Raw genomic sequence first — 15,501 nt, forward strand, 5'->3', positions numbered from 1 at the left:
CTGCCAAACTACTGGAGCTGTCAGTTTGCGGACTTTGTCTTTGTTACAGTGAACTGTTACATCTGAGTGTCTTTGGACTAGCTACTTTGAAACATTGTTTTCTGGCACTTCTCCTGAAACATTGTTTAAGTAAGGACTTACTCTGCTGATTTTAAAGAAGAGCTGAAGGTCTTTTTGAAATTTATGACTGGTTGGACATTGTTGGACATTGAAAAAACTTTTTAGTTTTGGAATAAGTTTTTGGAAAAATTTCTTTTGTTTCCCTCAAGACTGGTTTGAACTCCCCCTAGTGGACTTTGGATTTACAATTGTCTGTGACTTGTATTTTTCCTCTTTCTTCCTTTAACTTGTTGTTTACTCTCTGGGCTTGTGGATTCCCATGGGAGCATACATAATTTGACCTTGGCACGTAGACGGGAGTGGAATGAGTGGCACTGGGAAAACAAGATCGGCCAAAGCTAAAGCTAAACAATTAACTCAATCAACATTAACTTCCCAGTTGCGCAGATCATCGGTTCCCACTGTTTTGGGAACACAAGAAGCAGAAACTGAGTTGACTTCACTAGAAGGCATGGCAGCTGGAGGAAATGAATCAGTACTAGAAAGAATCTTGGAGAAATTGGAAACATTGGACAAAAAAGCAGATGTACAATCGGCTAAGATTGACCAAAACACTGCCAGCCTAAATAAATTAACTGAACAAGTTACCCTACATGCACAATCAATTGGGAAGCTTTTTGAAGCTACTACAGAGAATCGTAAATTGGCTGAGGCGGCCAACCAGAAAGTGGATGCAGTGAAGGAAGAGGTTAAACCATTGCACAAACAAGTTGGTGAACATCAGGCCTACCTGTCTATGATTGAATTACGTTCTAGGGAAAATAATCAGAGGCTGAGGTCAATTTCAGAACTTGAACAGGGGAATTTGATGGACTATCTGACAAAAGAACTTTCTAAGTTCTGGAATTTGGAGGAAGATAAGGACTTTGAAATTGTGAGTGCCTTCAGACTTGGAAGAGTAGTGAAGAAAGATAGACCCAGAGATTGCTTGATCACTTTGAGATCTAAGGAAGAAAGGGATAAAATACTAGGCCTACATTACGAAAAGTCACTTGAAATTCAGGGCAGGAGAGCTGAAATTTATAAAGATATCCCTAAACAACTTTTGGATCTTAGAACCACCTACACAGAACTAACAAAATTGTTGAGAAGCAACACAATTCCTTTTAGGTGGGAATTTCCTCAAGGATTATCTTTTCCATTCAGAGGGAAGAAAGTGAAAATTAAAACACCTGAGGACAAAGACAAGTTCCTGAACGACCACAAAGAAGACCTTCAGAAAGGGATTACAGGGCCTGGGTCTTGGCCACCGCCACCGCCACCGCCTGCACCTACACCTTTGGGATCTGACGACCAGAAGAAAGAAACGCCACCACCTACTGAATAACAGATCTGCCCAGGATGTCTCTGCAACTTTTTAGCTGGAACATTAATGGCGGGAATTCCCCAGAAAAAAGGAGAAGGATATTCCATATATTAAAGAAAGAACAATTGGACATTATTTGCTTGCAGGAAACACATGTGACTAGGCTCCACAGAAAAGTGCTAATTAATAAGAGATTAGGCCAAGAATTTATTTCATCAGACCGAGTTAAAAAGAGAGGGGTGGTGATCTATGCAAAGGAGAGCCTATCACCAAAATTTCTTTTTAAAGATGAGCAAGGAAGAATTTTGGCAATTGAAGTACAAACTCAGGGTGAAAAGTTTTTGATATTGGGAATCTATGCACCGAATGAAGGGAAATCGGAATTCTACAAGAAGCTGCACGAGACAATGCTGGACTATCTGGACTATAGCAACATCATTATGATGGGAGATATGAATGGGGTGGTGTCTACAAACATGGATAAGTCACAAAGCCAAAACGTCACAAAAGATGGCAGACTACCTAAAACTTTTTTTGAACTGACTGACAATATGGACTTGATTGATATTTGGAGGACAAAAAACCCCCTAGGAAGAGAAGGAACATTCTTTTCTGAAGCCCAACTGACATGGACAAGAATCGACCAAATTTGGATAACTAGAGATCTGGCACCTAAGACTAGAAAAGTGGAAATCTGCCCAAAGACTTGCTCCGACCATAACGCAGTAAAGATGGATATGAGACTAGCTACAACCGGCTCCTTTAGATGGAAGATGAATGACAACCTGTTCAGAGACCAGGAGATTATTAAAAAGGCCCAAAAAGCTTTGAAGGACTATTTCAAAATAAATTTGAACACCACGGTGGAAAAAAGAGTAATCTGGGACGCAAGCAAAGCTGTAATGAGGGGGTTTCTGATACAACAGAACTCCATAAAGAAAAGAGCACAGAATGAGAAAAAGGACAGGATTTGGGAGAAAATTAGGGAATGTGAGAAAAAGCTAAGATTGAAACCGAAGTCACAGGAGATTCTGAGAGAAATTAAACTTTACCAAACACAATACTCTAAATTAATAAATCAGGAAGTGGAGTGGAAAATCAAGCTAATGAAACAAAGATCATTTGAATCGGCAAATAAATGTGGAAAGCTGTTAGCATGGCAGCTGAAAAAGAGACAAAAACTAAACACGGTTACCAACTTAGAGATTGAAGGGGAAAACATTCAGAATCCTGTGGAGATTAGAAAGTGCTTCCAGAGATACTTTAAACAACTTTATACTCAAGGGCTGCAAAATGAGATTGAGATAGACCAATTTTTGAGAAGGAATGGCCTACCAAAATTGTCTCAAGAAAATAGAACAACCCTGAATTATAAAATAACACAACAAGAGATTGAAGGTGCCATTCAGAATATGCAACTGGGCAAGTCTCCAGGGCCAGATGGGCTTACCTCCAAGTACTATAAGACATTGAAAGATTATCTGACACAACCATTAATGGAGGTTTGCAATGAGATTATGGAGGGGAAGAAGGCACCGGAATCGTGGAAAGAAGCTTTCATCACATTGATACCCAAATTGGAAACTGAAAAGACACTACTTTGGAAACTACCGTCCCATCTCCCTCCTGAATGTGGATTACAAAATTTTTGCTGATATTCTGGCAAGTAGACTTAAAAAAGTGTTAAATGAAGTAATTCATAAAGACCAGGCAGGTTTTCTCCCAGGCAGACATTTGTTTGATAACACTAGAAACATTATTGACATTTTGGAACTCTTACAAACGAACATTAATACAAAAGCAATGTTGATTTTTATAGATGCGGAGAAGGCCTTTGATAATATTTCTTGGAAGTTTATGAAGAAAAATCTTGAAGGGATGGGAGTGGGACGGGGGTTTGAAAATGGCATAGAGGCAATTTATTCAGAACAAAAAGCTAAATTAATAGTTAACAATGTGGTGACAGAAGAGTTCAAGATTGAGAAAGGAACACGACAAGGTTGTCCTATCTCCCCTTTGTTATTTATTTCGGTCCTGGAGGTGCTCCTGAATATGATCAGAGGGGACCGGTTGGTTGAAGGGATTCAGGTCGGAGCCAAACAGTATAAACTTAAAGCTTTCGCAGATTACTTGGTTTTGACATTGCAGGAGCCAGAATCTAGTACGAAAAGGGTTCTAGAATTGATTCACGAGTTTGGTCGGGTGGCGGGTTTTAAATTAAACAAGCAAAAGACTAAGGTTTTGGGGGGAAAATTGACAACTGAGGAATCAGAAAGGTTTCAGGAAGAGACAGATTTAAAAGTGGTTAAAAAGGTGAAATACCTAGGGGTCAACATGACTGCCAAAAACCTGAATTTATTTAAGGACAACTATGAAAAGTGTTGGACAGAAATTAAAAAGGACTTAGAAAGTTGGTCAAGACTAAAACTTTCCTTGTTGGGCCGAATTGCTGTGATAAAGATGAATGTATTGCCAAAAATGTTGTTTCTGTTTCAGACCCTACAGATTGTGGACAGAGTGGAATGTTTTACAAAGTGGCAGAGAGACATTTCCAAATTTGTCTGGCAGGGCAAAAAGCCCCAAATAAAATTCAAAATACTAACTGATGCTAAGGAGAGAGGGGGGTTTGCCCTGCCAGATTTGAGGTTGTATTATGAATCTGCAGCTTTCTGCTGGCTGAAAGATTGGCTTCTTCTTGAGAACACTGATGTCCTAGATCTGGAAGGGTTTAACAATGCTTTCGGATGGCATGCATATTTGTGGTATGACAAGGTAAAAATCCACAAGGCTTTTAAGAACCATATTGTCAGGAAGGCTGTGTTTAATGTCTGGACAAAATACAAAGACTTATTAGAAAACAAGACCCCAAGGTGTCTGTCACCAATGGAAGCCAAGGCTCAGAAAAGACTCAATATGGAGGCCAATTGGCCGAAATATTGGGAAATATTAGAAAAAGAAGGAGATACCTGGAGATTGCAGAGTTTTGAGAAACTAAAGGACAAAGTGCGAGATTGGTTACATTATGCTCAGATTAGGGAGGTCTTTAAGGCAGATAAAAAAACAGGTTTCCAGGAGGAAAAATCGAAACTAGAAACAGAACTGCTAGAATCTAAGACTAAGGTACTTTCAAAAATGTATAACTTGCTGTTGAAATGGAATACGCAGGATGAAACTGTCAAATCAGCTATGATAAAATGGGCACAGGACATTGGGCACAATATTATGTTTGCTGACTGGGAAAAGTTATGGACCACCGGAGTGAGGTTCACGGCATGTAATGCCTTGAAAGAAAACATTATGAAAATGATATACAGGTGGTACATGACCCCAGTCAAGCTGGCAAAAATATATCATCTGCCTGATAATAAATGTTGGAAATGTAAAGGAACTGAAGGAACATTCTTTCACCTCTGGTGGACGTGCCCAAGGGTTAAGGCTTTCTGGGAAATGATCTACAATGAGTTAAAAAAGGTATTTAAGTATACCTTCCTTAAGAAACCAGAGGCCTTCCTTTTGGGCATTGTCGGCCAAGGGGTGTTAAAGAAAGATAGAACCTTTTTTATGTATGCAACAACAGCAGCAAGAATACTCATCGCAAAGCACTGGAAGACCCAAGATTTACCCACACTGGAAGAATGGCAGACGCAACTGATAGATTACATGGAACTGGCTGAAATGACTGGCAGAATTCGGGACCTGGGAGAAGAGACGGTGGAAGAGGACTGGAAAAAATTTAAAGACTACCTACAAAAACACTATAAACTGTATGAATGTTAGGAGAATGCACGACTGAAAGTAACACGGCAGCAGTAATTTTGTTGTAAGATATATGAGAATAAGTGAGGTTCAAGGAAATGATGAAATTTGAAGTAACACTATGTTCAAGCCAAGCAGTTTAATTTACGATAAAGTTATTTAAAATTTGGGACATAATATCCGAGATTTATAAAATAAGAGCTGAAATAAGGTAATAAATTGCTTTCTATAACTATGTGACTGAGAACGCAGGGAAGGGTGATGTGAGGAAGTCCAAAGATTATGAAAACACGACTTATGAACAATTGTATTTTATATGTACTTTTCTTTCATTCTTTGTTTATTTCTTAACTTTGCTTTGACTATTTCTCTCTGTATGGTGATGGTATTTTATATGTTTGGTGGTTTGTTTGTTGTTTTAAAAAAAAATAAAAAAGAAGAAAACAACTTTTTTACAATTAGAAAAATGCACTGAAAAGTGGGGGGTGGACAAATGATTAACAGGAAGTGTATAAACACCCCGCAGGCAAATCTGGATGAATGATCATTGTCACATAACTGCCCGGCAAAAAAATCAGAATGAACACCCATTAACAATTGGCCATATTTTTATGATTGTAAGTTGTTTTTAATTGTTTATAATAGTTTTTTTTAATGTTGCAACCCACCTTGGGACCTTAGGATGAGAATGGCAGGCCATAAATAAATACATAATTGGATGGCGAAGGAGGGGGGGAGGAGGAAGAAGAAGAAGAACTGTATAGTTTGAAGGGAATGCAGGAATATTTTGCCCAACATGAGGCTCAGACCCACCACCCTGAGATTAAGAATCTCATGCTCTACCATCTCTTTTTAAAAAAATATTAATCTTGATTGGTTTAAAATCAACACAAAAATAAAACAGACAAAGAAATAGCAAAATTATACAAAATTTGCTTTTTAAAGGTTAGAAAGGAAAGGAGGATTCCACATGCAGCTTTCACGTTGCATAGTTCCTGTCCATTTGTGGCTGTCTCTGAATACAATTTAGCTGACCGTCCTGCGGACGCTTTCCACTTGCAGCTCTCCTGTGCTGCACTTCACCTCCAGCAGTTGCTGCCTCTTGATAGATTTCAGCTGAGCTGTGACTTTAAATGCTTGCAAGCCGCCCTGAGCAGAGCAGGGGGCGGGGGCAGGGCCGTGCAAAGGAAAAGCAGGTTCGAAAGGTGTCGGTCAGAAGGAAAGCAAATTAAAAGGAAGATCGGAAGAGCAGGCAGCAGCGCCTGGCGTGAAATGGGCGGCAAGCTGAGCGGCAAAAGGAGGCAAAAGCCTACAGCACCCGGTATTCCCAGGCGGTCTCCCATCCAAGTACTAACCAGGCCTGACCCTGCTTAGCTTCCGAGATCAGACGAGATCGGGCGTGTTCAGGGTAGTATGGCCGTAGACGCAGTTCCAGCCTCCGAACCCAGCCTTTAAGCAAGAGCTCAGGGAGAGTCCTTCCCCTTTCTGCAGAACAAATCTTCAGGCAATGGCCACAATTCATTGCATTCAATGGCAGTTAGCCCTTCTCTCTCTTTCGTCACAAGCACACACTTGCATTGAAAAAGTATACAACTTTTACAAACAAGGATTAAGTTAAAAGAAAAGAAAGGTTAAAAATTAGATAAATTTAAGGGTGAGGATTTGCTGAATTAAAATTTGAAATTGGAATGCAGAAAGGGGAGGTATGAGGAGGTCGGAGAAGTAAGTTATAAGAAAATAAGGGTTTGAAATTATACTTGTTCTTGTTTTGTTTGTGTTTGTTTATATTGTTGTGTTTGTCTGTATAATTTGTGAAACTTTAATAAATATTTTATAAAAAAAAGAAAGTGAGGAGGAATTAAAGAACCTTTTAATGAGAGTGAAAGAGGAGAGCACAAAATATGGTCTGAAGCTCAACATCAAAAAAACGAAGATCATGGCCACTGGTCCCATCACCTCCTGGCAAATAGAAGGGGAAGAAATGGAGGCAGTGAGAGATTTTACTTTCTTGGGCTCCATGATCACTGCAGATGGTGACAGCAGTCACGAAATTAAAAGATGCCTGCTCCTTGGGAGAAAGGCGATGGCAAACCTAGACAGCATCTTAAAAAGCAGAGACATCACCTTGCCAACAAAGGTCCGTATAGTTAAAGCCATGGTTTTCCCAGTAGTGATGTATGGAAGTGAGAGCTGGACCATCAAGAAGGCTGATCGCCGAAGAATTGATGCTTTTGAATTATGGTGCTGGAGGAGACTCTTGAGAGTCCCATGGACTGCAAGAAGATCAAACCTATCCATTCTTAAGGAAATCAGCCCTGAGTGCTCACTGGAAGGACAGATCCTGAAGCTGAGGCTCCAGTACTTTGTCCACCTCATGAGAAGAGAAGACTCCCTAGAAAAGGCCCTGATGTTGGGAAAGATGGAGGGCACAAGGAGAAGAGGACAAGATGGTTGGACAGTGTTCTCGAAGCTACAAACATGAGTCTGACCAAACTGTGGGAGGCAGGGGAAGACAGAAGTGCCTGGCGTGCTCTGGTCCAGGGGGTCACGAAGAGTCGGACACGACTAAACGACTAAACAACAACATACATCTCCCACTCCTCTTTAAACTTTTGGGTCGATCGATCTCTATTTTTTCCCATCATATATGCTAATTCCATGTATTCTAACAGTTTTACTTGCCACTCCTCTTTTGATGGAATTTGATCTCCCTTCCACCCCTTGGCAACCAGCATCTTTGCTGCCATTGTAGCATATAAAAAGATTATACTTTTCTTTCTTGGGATATCTGGTGCCATTATACCTACGAGGAAGGCTTCTGGTCTTTTGTTAAACATTATCTTGAACAATTTTTAAAATCCATTATATATGAGGTCCCACATGTAGTATAATGTTCCCTCTAATTCTCTGCACCTGCACCTCCAGCATAAATTCAAGTTGGTTCTATATGTTTTTGATAGTTTACTGTGGTTGATGTACCAACTGATCTATCTCAATAGGGCTAACCACCATGTGAGCTTTGGGCAACCAAATCAGGATACAGTCATACCTCGGGTTACAGACACTTCAGGTTGAGTTTCTTCGGGTTATGGACCGCCGAAACCTAGAAGTACTGGAACGGGTTATTTCCGGTTTCGGCAGTCGCGCATGCGCAGAAGCGCTAAATCATGCTTTGCCAAACCGTAACCTGTGCGTGCACAGGCACACCGCTGCAGGTTGCGAATGTGCATCCCACATGGATCATGTTCGCAACCCGAACATCCACTGTACTCAGTAACAGGCGATCCAGAGCAGCACACGGAAACGCAGTTTACCTTCCCACCAGAGCGGTACCTATTTATCTACTTGCACTTTGACGCGCTTTTGAACTGCTAGCTTGGTAGGAGAAGGGACCAAGCAACAGGAGCTCACCCAGTCGTGGGGATTCGAACCGCCAACCTTCTGATTGGCAAGCCCTAGGCTCTGTGGTTTAGACCACAGCGCCATCCGCATCCCATTGAAGGGCTACCTCATCCCAATTAAAGATAAAGAGCCAAAAGAAAGGAGAGCTGGGGTCCTGAAATTACTCATCAGATACATCTGAACAGCAGACTAAATAGGCATCCTGGCCACCTGGTCATAGTCTTCTCCCAATGTGTTGAGATGAGTGGTGTTTCAATTATAGACATTATTTATTGATTTGCATTTGCATATCCATTATTATATGCAGATTTTATGCAAATTGGTGTCCTTCTTTCCCTTTCTCTTTTTTGGCAATGCATACCGTTGTGTTCCATTTGCATGACGCCCGACTCTCTTCTAATTCCTGGGTTTATGGATCCAGCAAGGCATAAATTTTAACCCTTGTGGATTCCATGGTTGTACTAGTCAGGCAAGTTTCTTTGCCCCTTAATCTCAAGGTCATGTGTTCATGCCCCATGTTGGGCAAAAGATTCCTGCATTGCAGGGGGTTGGACTAGATGACACTTGTGGCCCCTTCCAATGCTACAGTTTTATGATTCTATGGTGGCCACAGTTGCCACCAACGGACCATCGTTCATATAGCAAAAGAACTTGCTCTGGACTTCCAGTTGGTCGTGCAATTAATGGCGGATGAGAGCTCTTTCATCTGAAAGACCCCTTGTGCTTTGAAGATTGGGGTGCCCACGAAAGCGTCACAGAGCCCCGAAAAAACCTCAGATCGAGCATTCTGAGGACCTGGTGCTCCAGCGGGTACCCCTTGCGACTCCCCTGCTCCACAGTAAGCTCTAATAAGAGCCCCGAGAGCAAGCGGGGTTGGAGACGCGGGTACTGTGGAATCTACTCGCTTTCTTCATTGCGCGAAGCTCCGAAGTCCGGCAATCATGAGCAACCAATTTCTCTGACAAAATTATAAAAGATTGGACAATCGTGAGTAAAAAAAGGCTTTAAATTTGGACAATTAATTGGACTGAAGGGATTTAAATTACGGAAGTCGATCCCTTTCCACTGAAGTAAAAGTGAAAGCAGTTGTTGCTGACAATTTTAAAAGAATGTTTAAAACTTCCAAGGAAACTTTCTAAACCCCTCTTTCTGCAGGGTGAAGGGGGGAGAATTTGACTGAATTGAGAGACCCTGCATAAGATAGACAAATTGTGTGTGAGCTGAGAGAGAAGCAGGCAGAAGCCAGATTGAGAGAGCCATGCTTGATTACTGCTGGAATCCAAGGCTGTGACTCTCGAGGAAGCAAGATCTTTTGGGGTGCTAATGCTCTGAGCCCCTCCATCTTTGGCTCAGGTTGCCCATATGTGTAAATAAACCATGTATCCTCAAGACGCCACAGTCTCTGGTTTCCCTCATTCCAAGGACACCGTACCCTGGGTAAGCGTCTGAAACCCCTGGAATCTCTCACCAATAGGAGATTTGGGGTGGCCTGCAACAGTACCCCAGATGAGCATCTGGCTGCCCTGTGGTCTGATGAAGAAGGACTCGCCATATATTTATATATCTCAGGATTAAAATTGTAAAGCAGAGTTCCAAGCACGGGTCTTCTTCTATGAGCCTTGAAGACTGTTACCTACTTGGAAGCATCTAATTCACTTTAAGGGCAGATCTGAGGATGTGTTCAAGCTCCATTGATGGGTTGGAATGAAGGGCCAGGAATCACCATTTCTGCAGAGCAAAATCCCTGCAGCTGTTGCAGCAGGTAGGCTAGCTAGCCAGCAGCTGCATATCAGCAAGTACAAGCGCCTGATTTTTTAGCCATTGCTTACGTACCTTTTTCCTGTGCAAAGGCCTCCACGAGTTGAGCAGCTTCCTCTTCTATTTGATGCTCCAGACACATCTTCATTTGCCCCATCTTCTGCAGGGTAGATCGTGCAAAATGCCTCTGCTGCTTCCAGGTTTTGCCATTGGAGAACATAATACCTGCAACAATATTTTTTTATTAAAAAAAACCCCAGTGTTGGGTCGTTCTTGGTTAGGTGGTTCACAGCTAGAGGTGAATGAATCAATACAGTCATACCTCAGAAGTCGAACAGAATCCATTCCGGAAGTCCATTCGACTTCCAAAACATTTGACTTTCAAAGCGCAGCTTCTGATTGACTGCTGTGATGTCGGTGGTGGGGAGAGCGATCCCCTGCACGCTGCGGCGGTGGCTCCAGCCGCTGCGCACGGGGGGCGAGCCCCTGCGGTGTGCCTTTTTGTCACCCCCCTCAGGGATGGCACCCGGGGCACACCGCCCCCACCTCCCCCCCCCTTTCTACGCCCCTGCCTCCAACAGACACAGCAGCCCTGCAAGCCCAGGGCCACTCGCGGGGGCAGCACAGAGGCTGGTGGACAGCCAATGCATCCCCCTCAGCTACCCTCAGCTGGAGGGCACCTGAGAAGGACACACTCACTTCGGTGGAGCATGGTGCACCACTGGTAAGAGTTTCTAAATTATTTGATGGCTTGCTAAAGCCACATAGTCTAGGCTTGGAGCAACCACCCTAGACATCCTTCCTGGTAGGGTTCACATGGTGGAAAGAGAAAACAAAGAGATTGGTAACCCTTCCTCCTACCTAGCTCAGCCCTGCAGGACAGCTTGCTCTGTGGTCTTAACCCTTTAATGCATTAATTAGAGTTAAGCATATTGGTTACATGAAACTGGATATATCCCACACTTTCCATGCTGGCTGAGGAAAAGAAAGGAAAAGACCCCTCCCCACATTCCAAATAAAAATGGCTGAGTGCAACAACTTACCCTTTTCATTGCCCAGAATTTTAAAAACAGGGAACATTGGTTGTCCAGACAATGCTTCTGGGTTGTCCGTTAGACTATTATCAACAGCCTCAAACCCAGACAATACAATCACAGGAGTATGTCCTATCCATAACGTGAAAATGTTTCCATAACTGTTTGCAAGCTGTAAGTGGAGTCAAAGCAAACAAAACAAATGTTATGCTCAGGGCCAAGCTAGTTGATATGCAGATTGTATAACAGCATACAATGTATTTATTATTATTATTTATTAAATTTATTACTACTACTATATTGCAGTTGGATCAGGACCACAATGTATGGGGAGGGAGGTCTTTGGTTCTGGGGAAAATACCCACTTCCCCTCCACTCCCATTGAAAAGCTGCAATGGCTCCTGGGACTGGTGGAGTGGAGACACTTGTGGAATTGTTAGGCGAAATTTTGATGCCTGAAGCATGTGTTTCTGACCTGAATGTTTGTTCTGCTGATGCTCTTTGGGGCCACGGAGAAGAATTTGATGTGATTCCATTACTGGGACAAGAACACCTAGTGTTTCTGTTGACAAAAGTCTGTCCCATTAGCTAAAGGTAAAGGGACCCCTGAACATTAGGTCCAGTCTAGGGTTGCGGCGCTCATCTCGCATTATTGGCCAAGGGAGCCGGCGTACAGCTTCCGGGTCATGTGGCCAGCATGACTAAGCCGCTTCTGGCGAACCAGAGCAGCACACGGAAACGCCGTTTACCTTCCCGCTGGAGCGGTACCTATTTATCTACTTGCACTTTGATGTGCTTTTGAACTGCTAGGTTGGCAGGAGCAGGGACCGAGCAACAGGAGCTCACCCCGTCGTGGGGATTCGAACCGCTGACCTTCTGATCAGCAAGTCCTGGGCTCTGTGCTTTAACCCACAGCGCCACCCGCATCCCTGTCCCAACAAAATAGAAAGTGTGGAGGAAGACCACAGGGACTGGTGGATGCTGGCACTTCCTTTCAGCATCTCTACCATACAATATTCACTGCCTTTTGAATTTTACTGCCCTTCTGATTCTGCCACCCTACTTCGCCTCATGAGTAAACCAGCTCACACTCAAGTAGGCCTTCACTTTACTTTGGCAGTTAGGCTGCTGCACTTAGGCTGCTGCAGCTGCTAAAAACAGAAGAAGTCTGTAGCCCAGTGGCAGAACATCTGCCTTGCATGTAGAAGGACCCAAGCTTAATCTCCACTGACATCTCCAGGGTGGGCTGGGAGAGGCCCACTGTCTGAAACCTTGGAGCATCCCTGCTGGTCATTGTAGACAATATTGAGCTAGCTGGACCAATGGTCTGGCTTGGTACAAGGCCACTTCCTGTGTCCCTGTGCTTAACAGTGGACTTGCACTGGGGATTCTTCCTGAAAAGACCTTTCAATCTGGAATGCCTGCAGGAGCCCAAAATTCTCAGCATTTTAGGAAAACTCTCCTAAAGCTCCCAATGACCTGCACCCGAAGAAAGAAAAATGTCACCTCGGGGCTTAACCTTGCTCAAGCAACAGGCAATGCAATCCACACTTCACCCCTCCCTGTTTAAACCCTCCCACAGAGATGGAAAGAGCCAGTTTGTCGTGAAGAGGCAAGCTGGGAGAGGGCTTAGGACCACTACCCTGCTGCAATTCTGCTTCTGCATTCCAAATCAGTGTTGTATTATACAGTTACTGACTCACACGAAAGGGTTAACCTGCACCCTGAGCTCAGATTACCATGGGTGGGACTTAGCAAGCTGTCAACAGCCTTTGCTTCCTCTCTCCCCCATTTTCTCTCTGTTCTTCCTTAAACAAGCAGCAGCCAAGCAATGATTCCCAGCTACAAGAAAGAAAACATGTGAAAATCTATTTAAGATGAAATTCTCATAGCCTGCAGACTGCATCTTGTCAGGAGGACTGTTCCACACAGTGTAGGAGTTGGGTCTCTATTTCTGTGGCACCTTGGGGGACATTGCAGATTACATGGCCGATATCCCACACCTTCTAGTGCATTTTCCCCTCACTTGCTCATCACAACATGGGTTTTGTTGCACACAATCTCATCAATCAGGTTGCAATTGTGCAACGTGAATTTGCAGGTATGTAGCTGAACCCCATCCAAAAATAGCAAGAATCTGGAAGTACCCGTAGGTTCCTCACCCACACCTCCACTTTTTGTATAATTGTTTAGATAATTTATACCCCGCCCTCTGTCAGCAGATCTCAGAGCAGGCTATAACAACAACAAAACACCAGAATCAGACTGAGGGATAGCTCAGTCAGTAGAGAATGAGACTCTTAATCTCAGAGTCGTGGTTTCAAACCCCATGTTGGGCAAAAGTTCCCTGCATTGCAGGGGGTTGGACTAGATGTCCCTCATGTTCCCTTCAAACTCTTGTTGTTGTTGTTGTTGTTGTTGTTTAGTTGTTTAGTCGTGTCCGACTAATCGTGACCTCATGGACCAGAGAACGCCAGGCACTCCTGTCTTCCACTGCCTCCCGCAGTTTGGTCAGACTCATGCTGGTAGCTTCGAGAACACTGTCTTGTCCTCTGTCGTCCCCTTCTCCTTGTGCCCTCCATCTTTCCCAACATCAGGGCCTTTCCAGGGAGTCTTCTCTTCTCATGAGGTGGCCAAAGTATTGGAGCCTCAGCTTCACGATCTGTCCTTCCAGTGAGCACTCAGGGCTGATTTCCTTAAGAATGGATACATTTGATCTTCTTGCAGTCCATGGGACTCTCAAGAGTCTCCTCCAGCACCAGAATTCAAAAGCATCAATTCTTCGGCAATCAGCCTTCTTTATGGTCCAGCTCTCACTTCCATACATCACTACTAGGAAAACCATGGCTTTAACTATACGGACCTTTGTTGGCAAGGTGATGGCTCTACTTTTTAATATGCTGTCTAGGTTTGTCATTGCTTTTCTCCCAAGAAGCAGGCGTCTTTTAATTTCGTGGCTGCTTTCACCTTCAAACTCTACAGTTCACTGATTCTGTGATTCTATGATTATTTAATTATCTCCTTTTGATTCTAAGATTGATACTTCCAATGCATGCTTAACCATCCGTCGCCTGATACTGTTTGGCATGCCTTCTTCTCAGCTCTGCCTCTTCTTTTTCTCTTTCAGCTGGTTGTCTGTTTGTCTGTTTGTCTGTTTGTTTGTTTGTTTGTTTGTTTGTTTGTTTGTTTGTTTGTTTGTTTAGAACAGAAGTGGGAATAAGGTAGACTGGGATCAAGTGGTAGATCTTTGAGGGATATGCACTAAAACAGCAAGGCTTTCCGATCCCCTGCTGCTTCAAAGTAAGAAGAGCAAAATGACTTTTCCCACCCGATGGCACAATCCTAAGGAAAAATCTGATGGGGATGAGCAGTTAGGATCCAGTAGATCTCCAGCTGAGCTAAGAGGTTTCTGGCTCAGCAGGGCTATGCCAGCTTAAATCCCCCATCCTGGTTGAGCTGCAGATACGTCAGCCTAAGTCCTTCATCCAGGTTTAGCTGGGGCTCAGTTGGCTGAGCTGAACCCAGCAGGTCTTAAGCTGGTGTCAATCATGGAAAGGGGGCGTTCTGGGGGAGTGCCAAGTGTGGAAACAGAACAGGTGGGGCAGCGAAACTTAGGCTGGATCCAACATATTATTATTATTATTATTATTATTATTATTATTATTATTAGGTGGGCCCTGTAAACATACACATCAAGTGTCAGAATCCAGGGGAAGGAGTGCATTTTCAGCATTCTCTGAAAGCTGCATAATGAAGGTGCCAGGTACACCTCTTTGGAGGGGTGGAGTTCACAGCTTTGGGGCTGCCACAGAGAATGCCCTCTCCCCAGCCACCAGCCACCAAGCCTCTGAGGGCCTCCTCTGCCGATCTCAGCAGCTGGGAGGGTCTGTAGGGGAGGTGGTGGCAGAGAGAAGTCCAGAGTCAGAGATGAGTCCAGCTGGTGAAGAGGCACCAATGTCTCCCCTTCCTGCTGCTCCCCTCCCCCTCTGGACTCCCAGAACCAGAAGAGGCATGAAAAGGGTGGGAAATAGGTTGGCGGCACGCAGACAGACACGGTCTCCGATTGCTTGGGGAAAGCCCTGGAGAGGAAGAGACTTAGGCAGCTGTGGGGAGGCAGGAACTTTC

The 15,501-nt window shown here is 43.7% G+C and overlaps 1 protein-coding gene across 6 annotated transcripts in view; it reads right to left on the reverse strand.

The window, feature by feature from the left end:
* LOC310707305 (cytochrome P450 2J5-like) overlaps positions 1–15,501 on the reverse strand; it is a 36,548-nt gene that overhangs the window by 18,282 nt on the left and 2,765 nt on the right. For 2 of the 6 annotated variants that reach the window (XM_083504326.1, XM_083504323.1), the window contains exons 2-3: positions 11,386–11,548; positions 10,418–10,567 (exon numbers count right to left, since the gene is read on the reverse strand). In XM_083504326.1, the coding sequence (XP_083360452.1) occupies positions 10,418–10,567; positions 11,386–11,548 (313 nt within the window). Of the gene's footprint in view, positions 1–10,417; positions 10,568–11,385; positions 11,549–13,079; positions 13,705–15,501 lie in introns of those variants that run through there. The other 4 variants (XM_083504325.1, XM_083504328.1, XM_083504324.1 and 1 more) reach the window with 4 other exon arrangements.

This window comes from Podarcis liolepis (assembly GCF_965112155.1).
Source record: "Podarcis liolepis genome assembly, chromosome: 5".
Taxonomy (NCBI): Eukaryota; Metazoa; Chordata; class Lepidosauria; order Squamata; family Lacertidae; genus Podarcis; species Podarcis liolepis.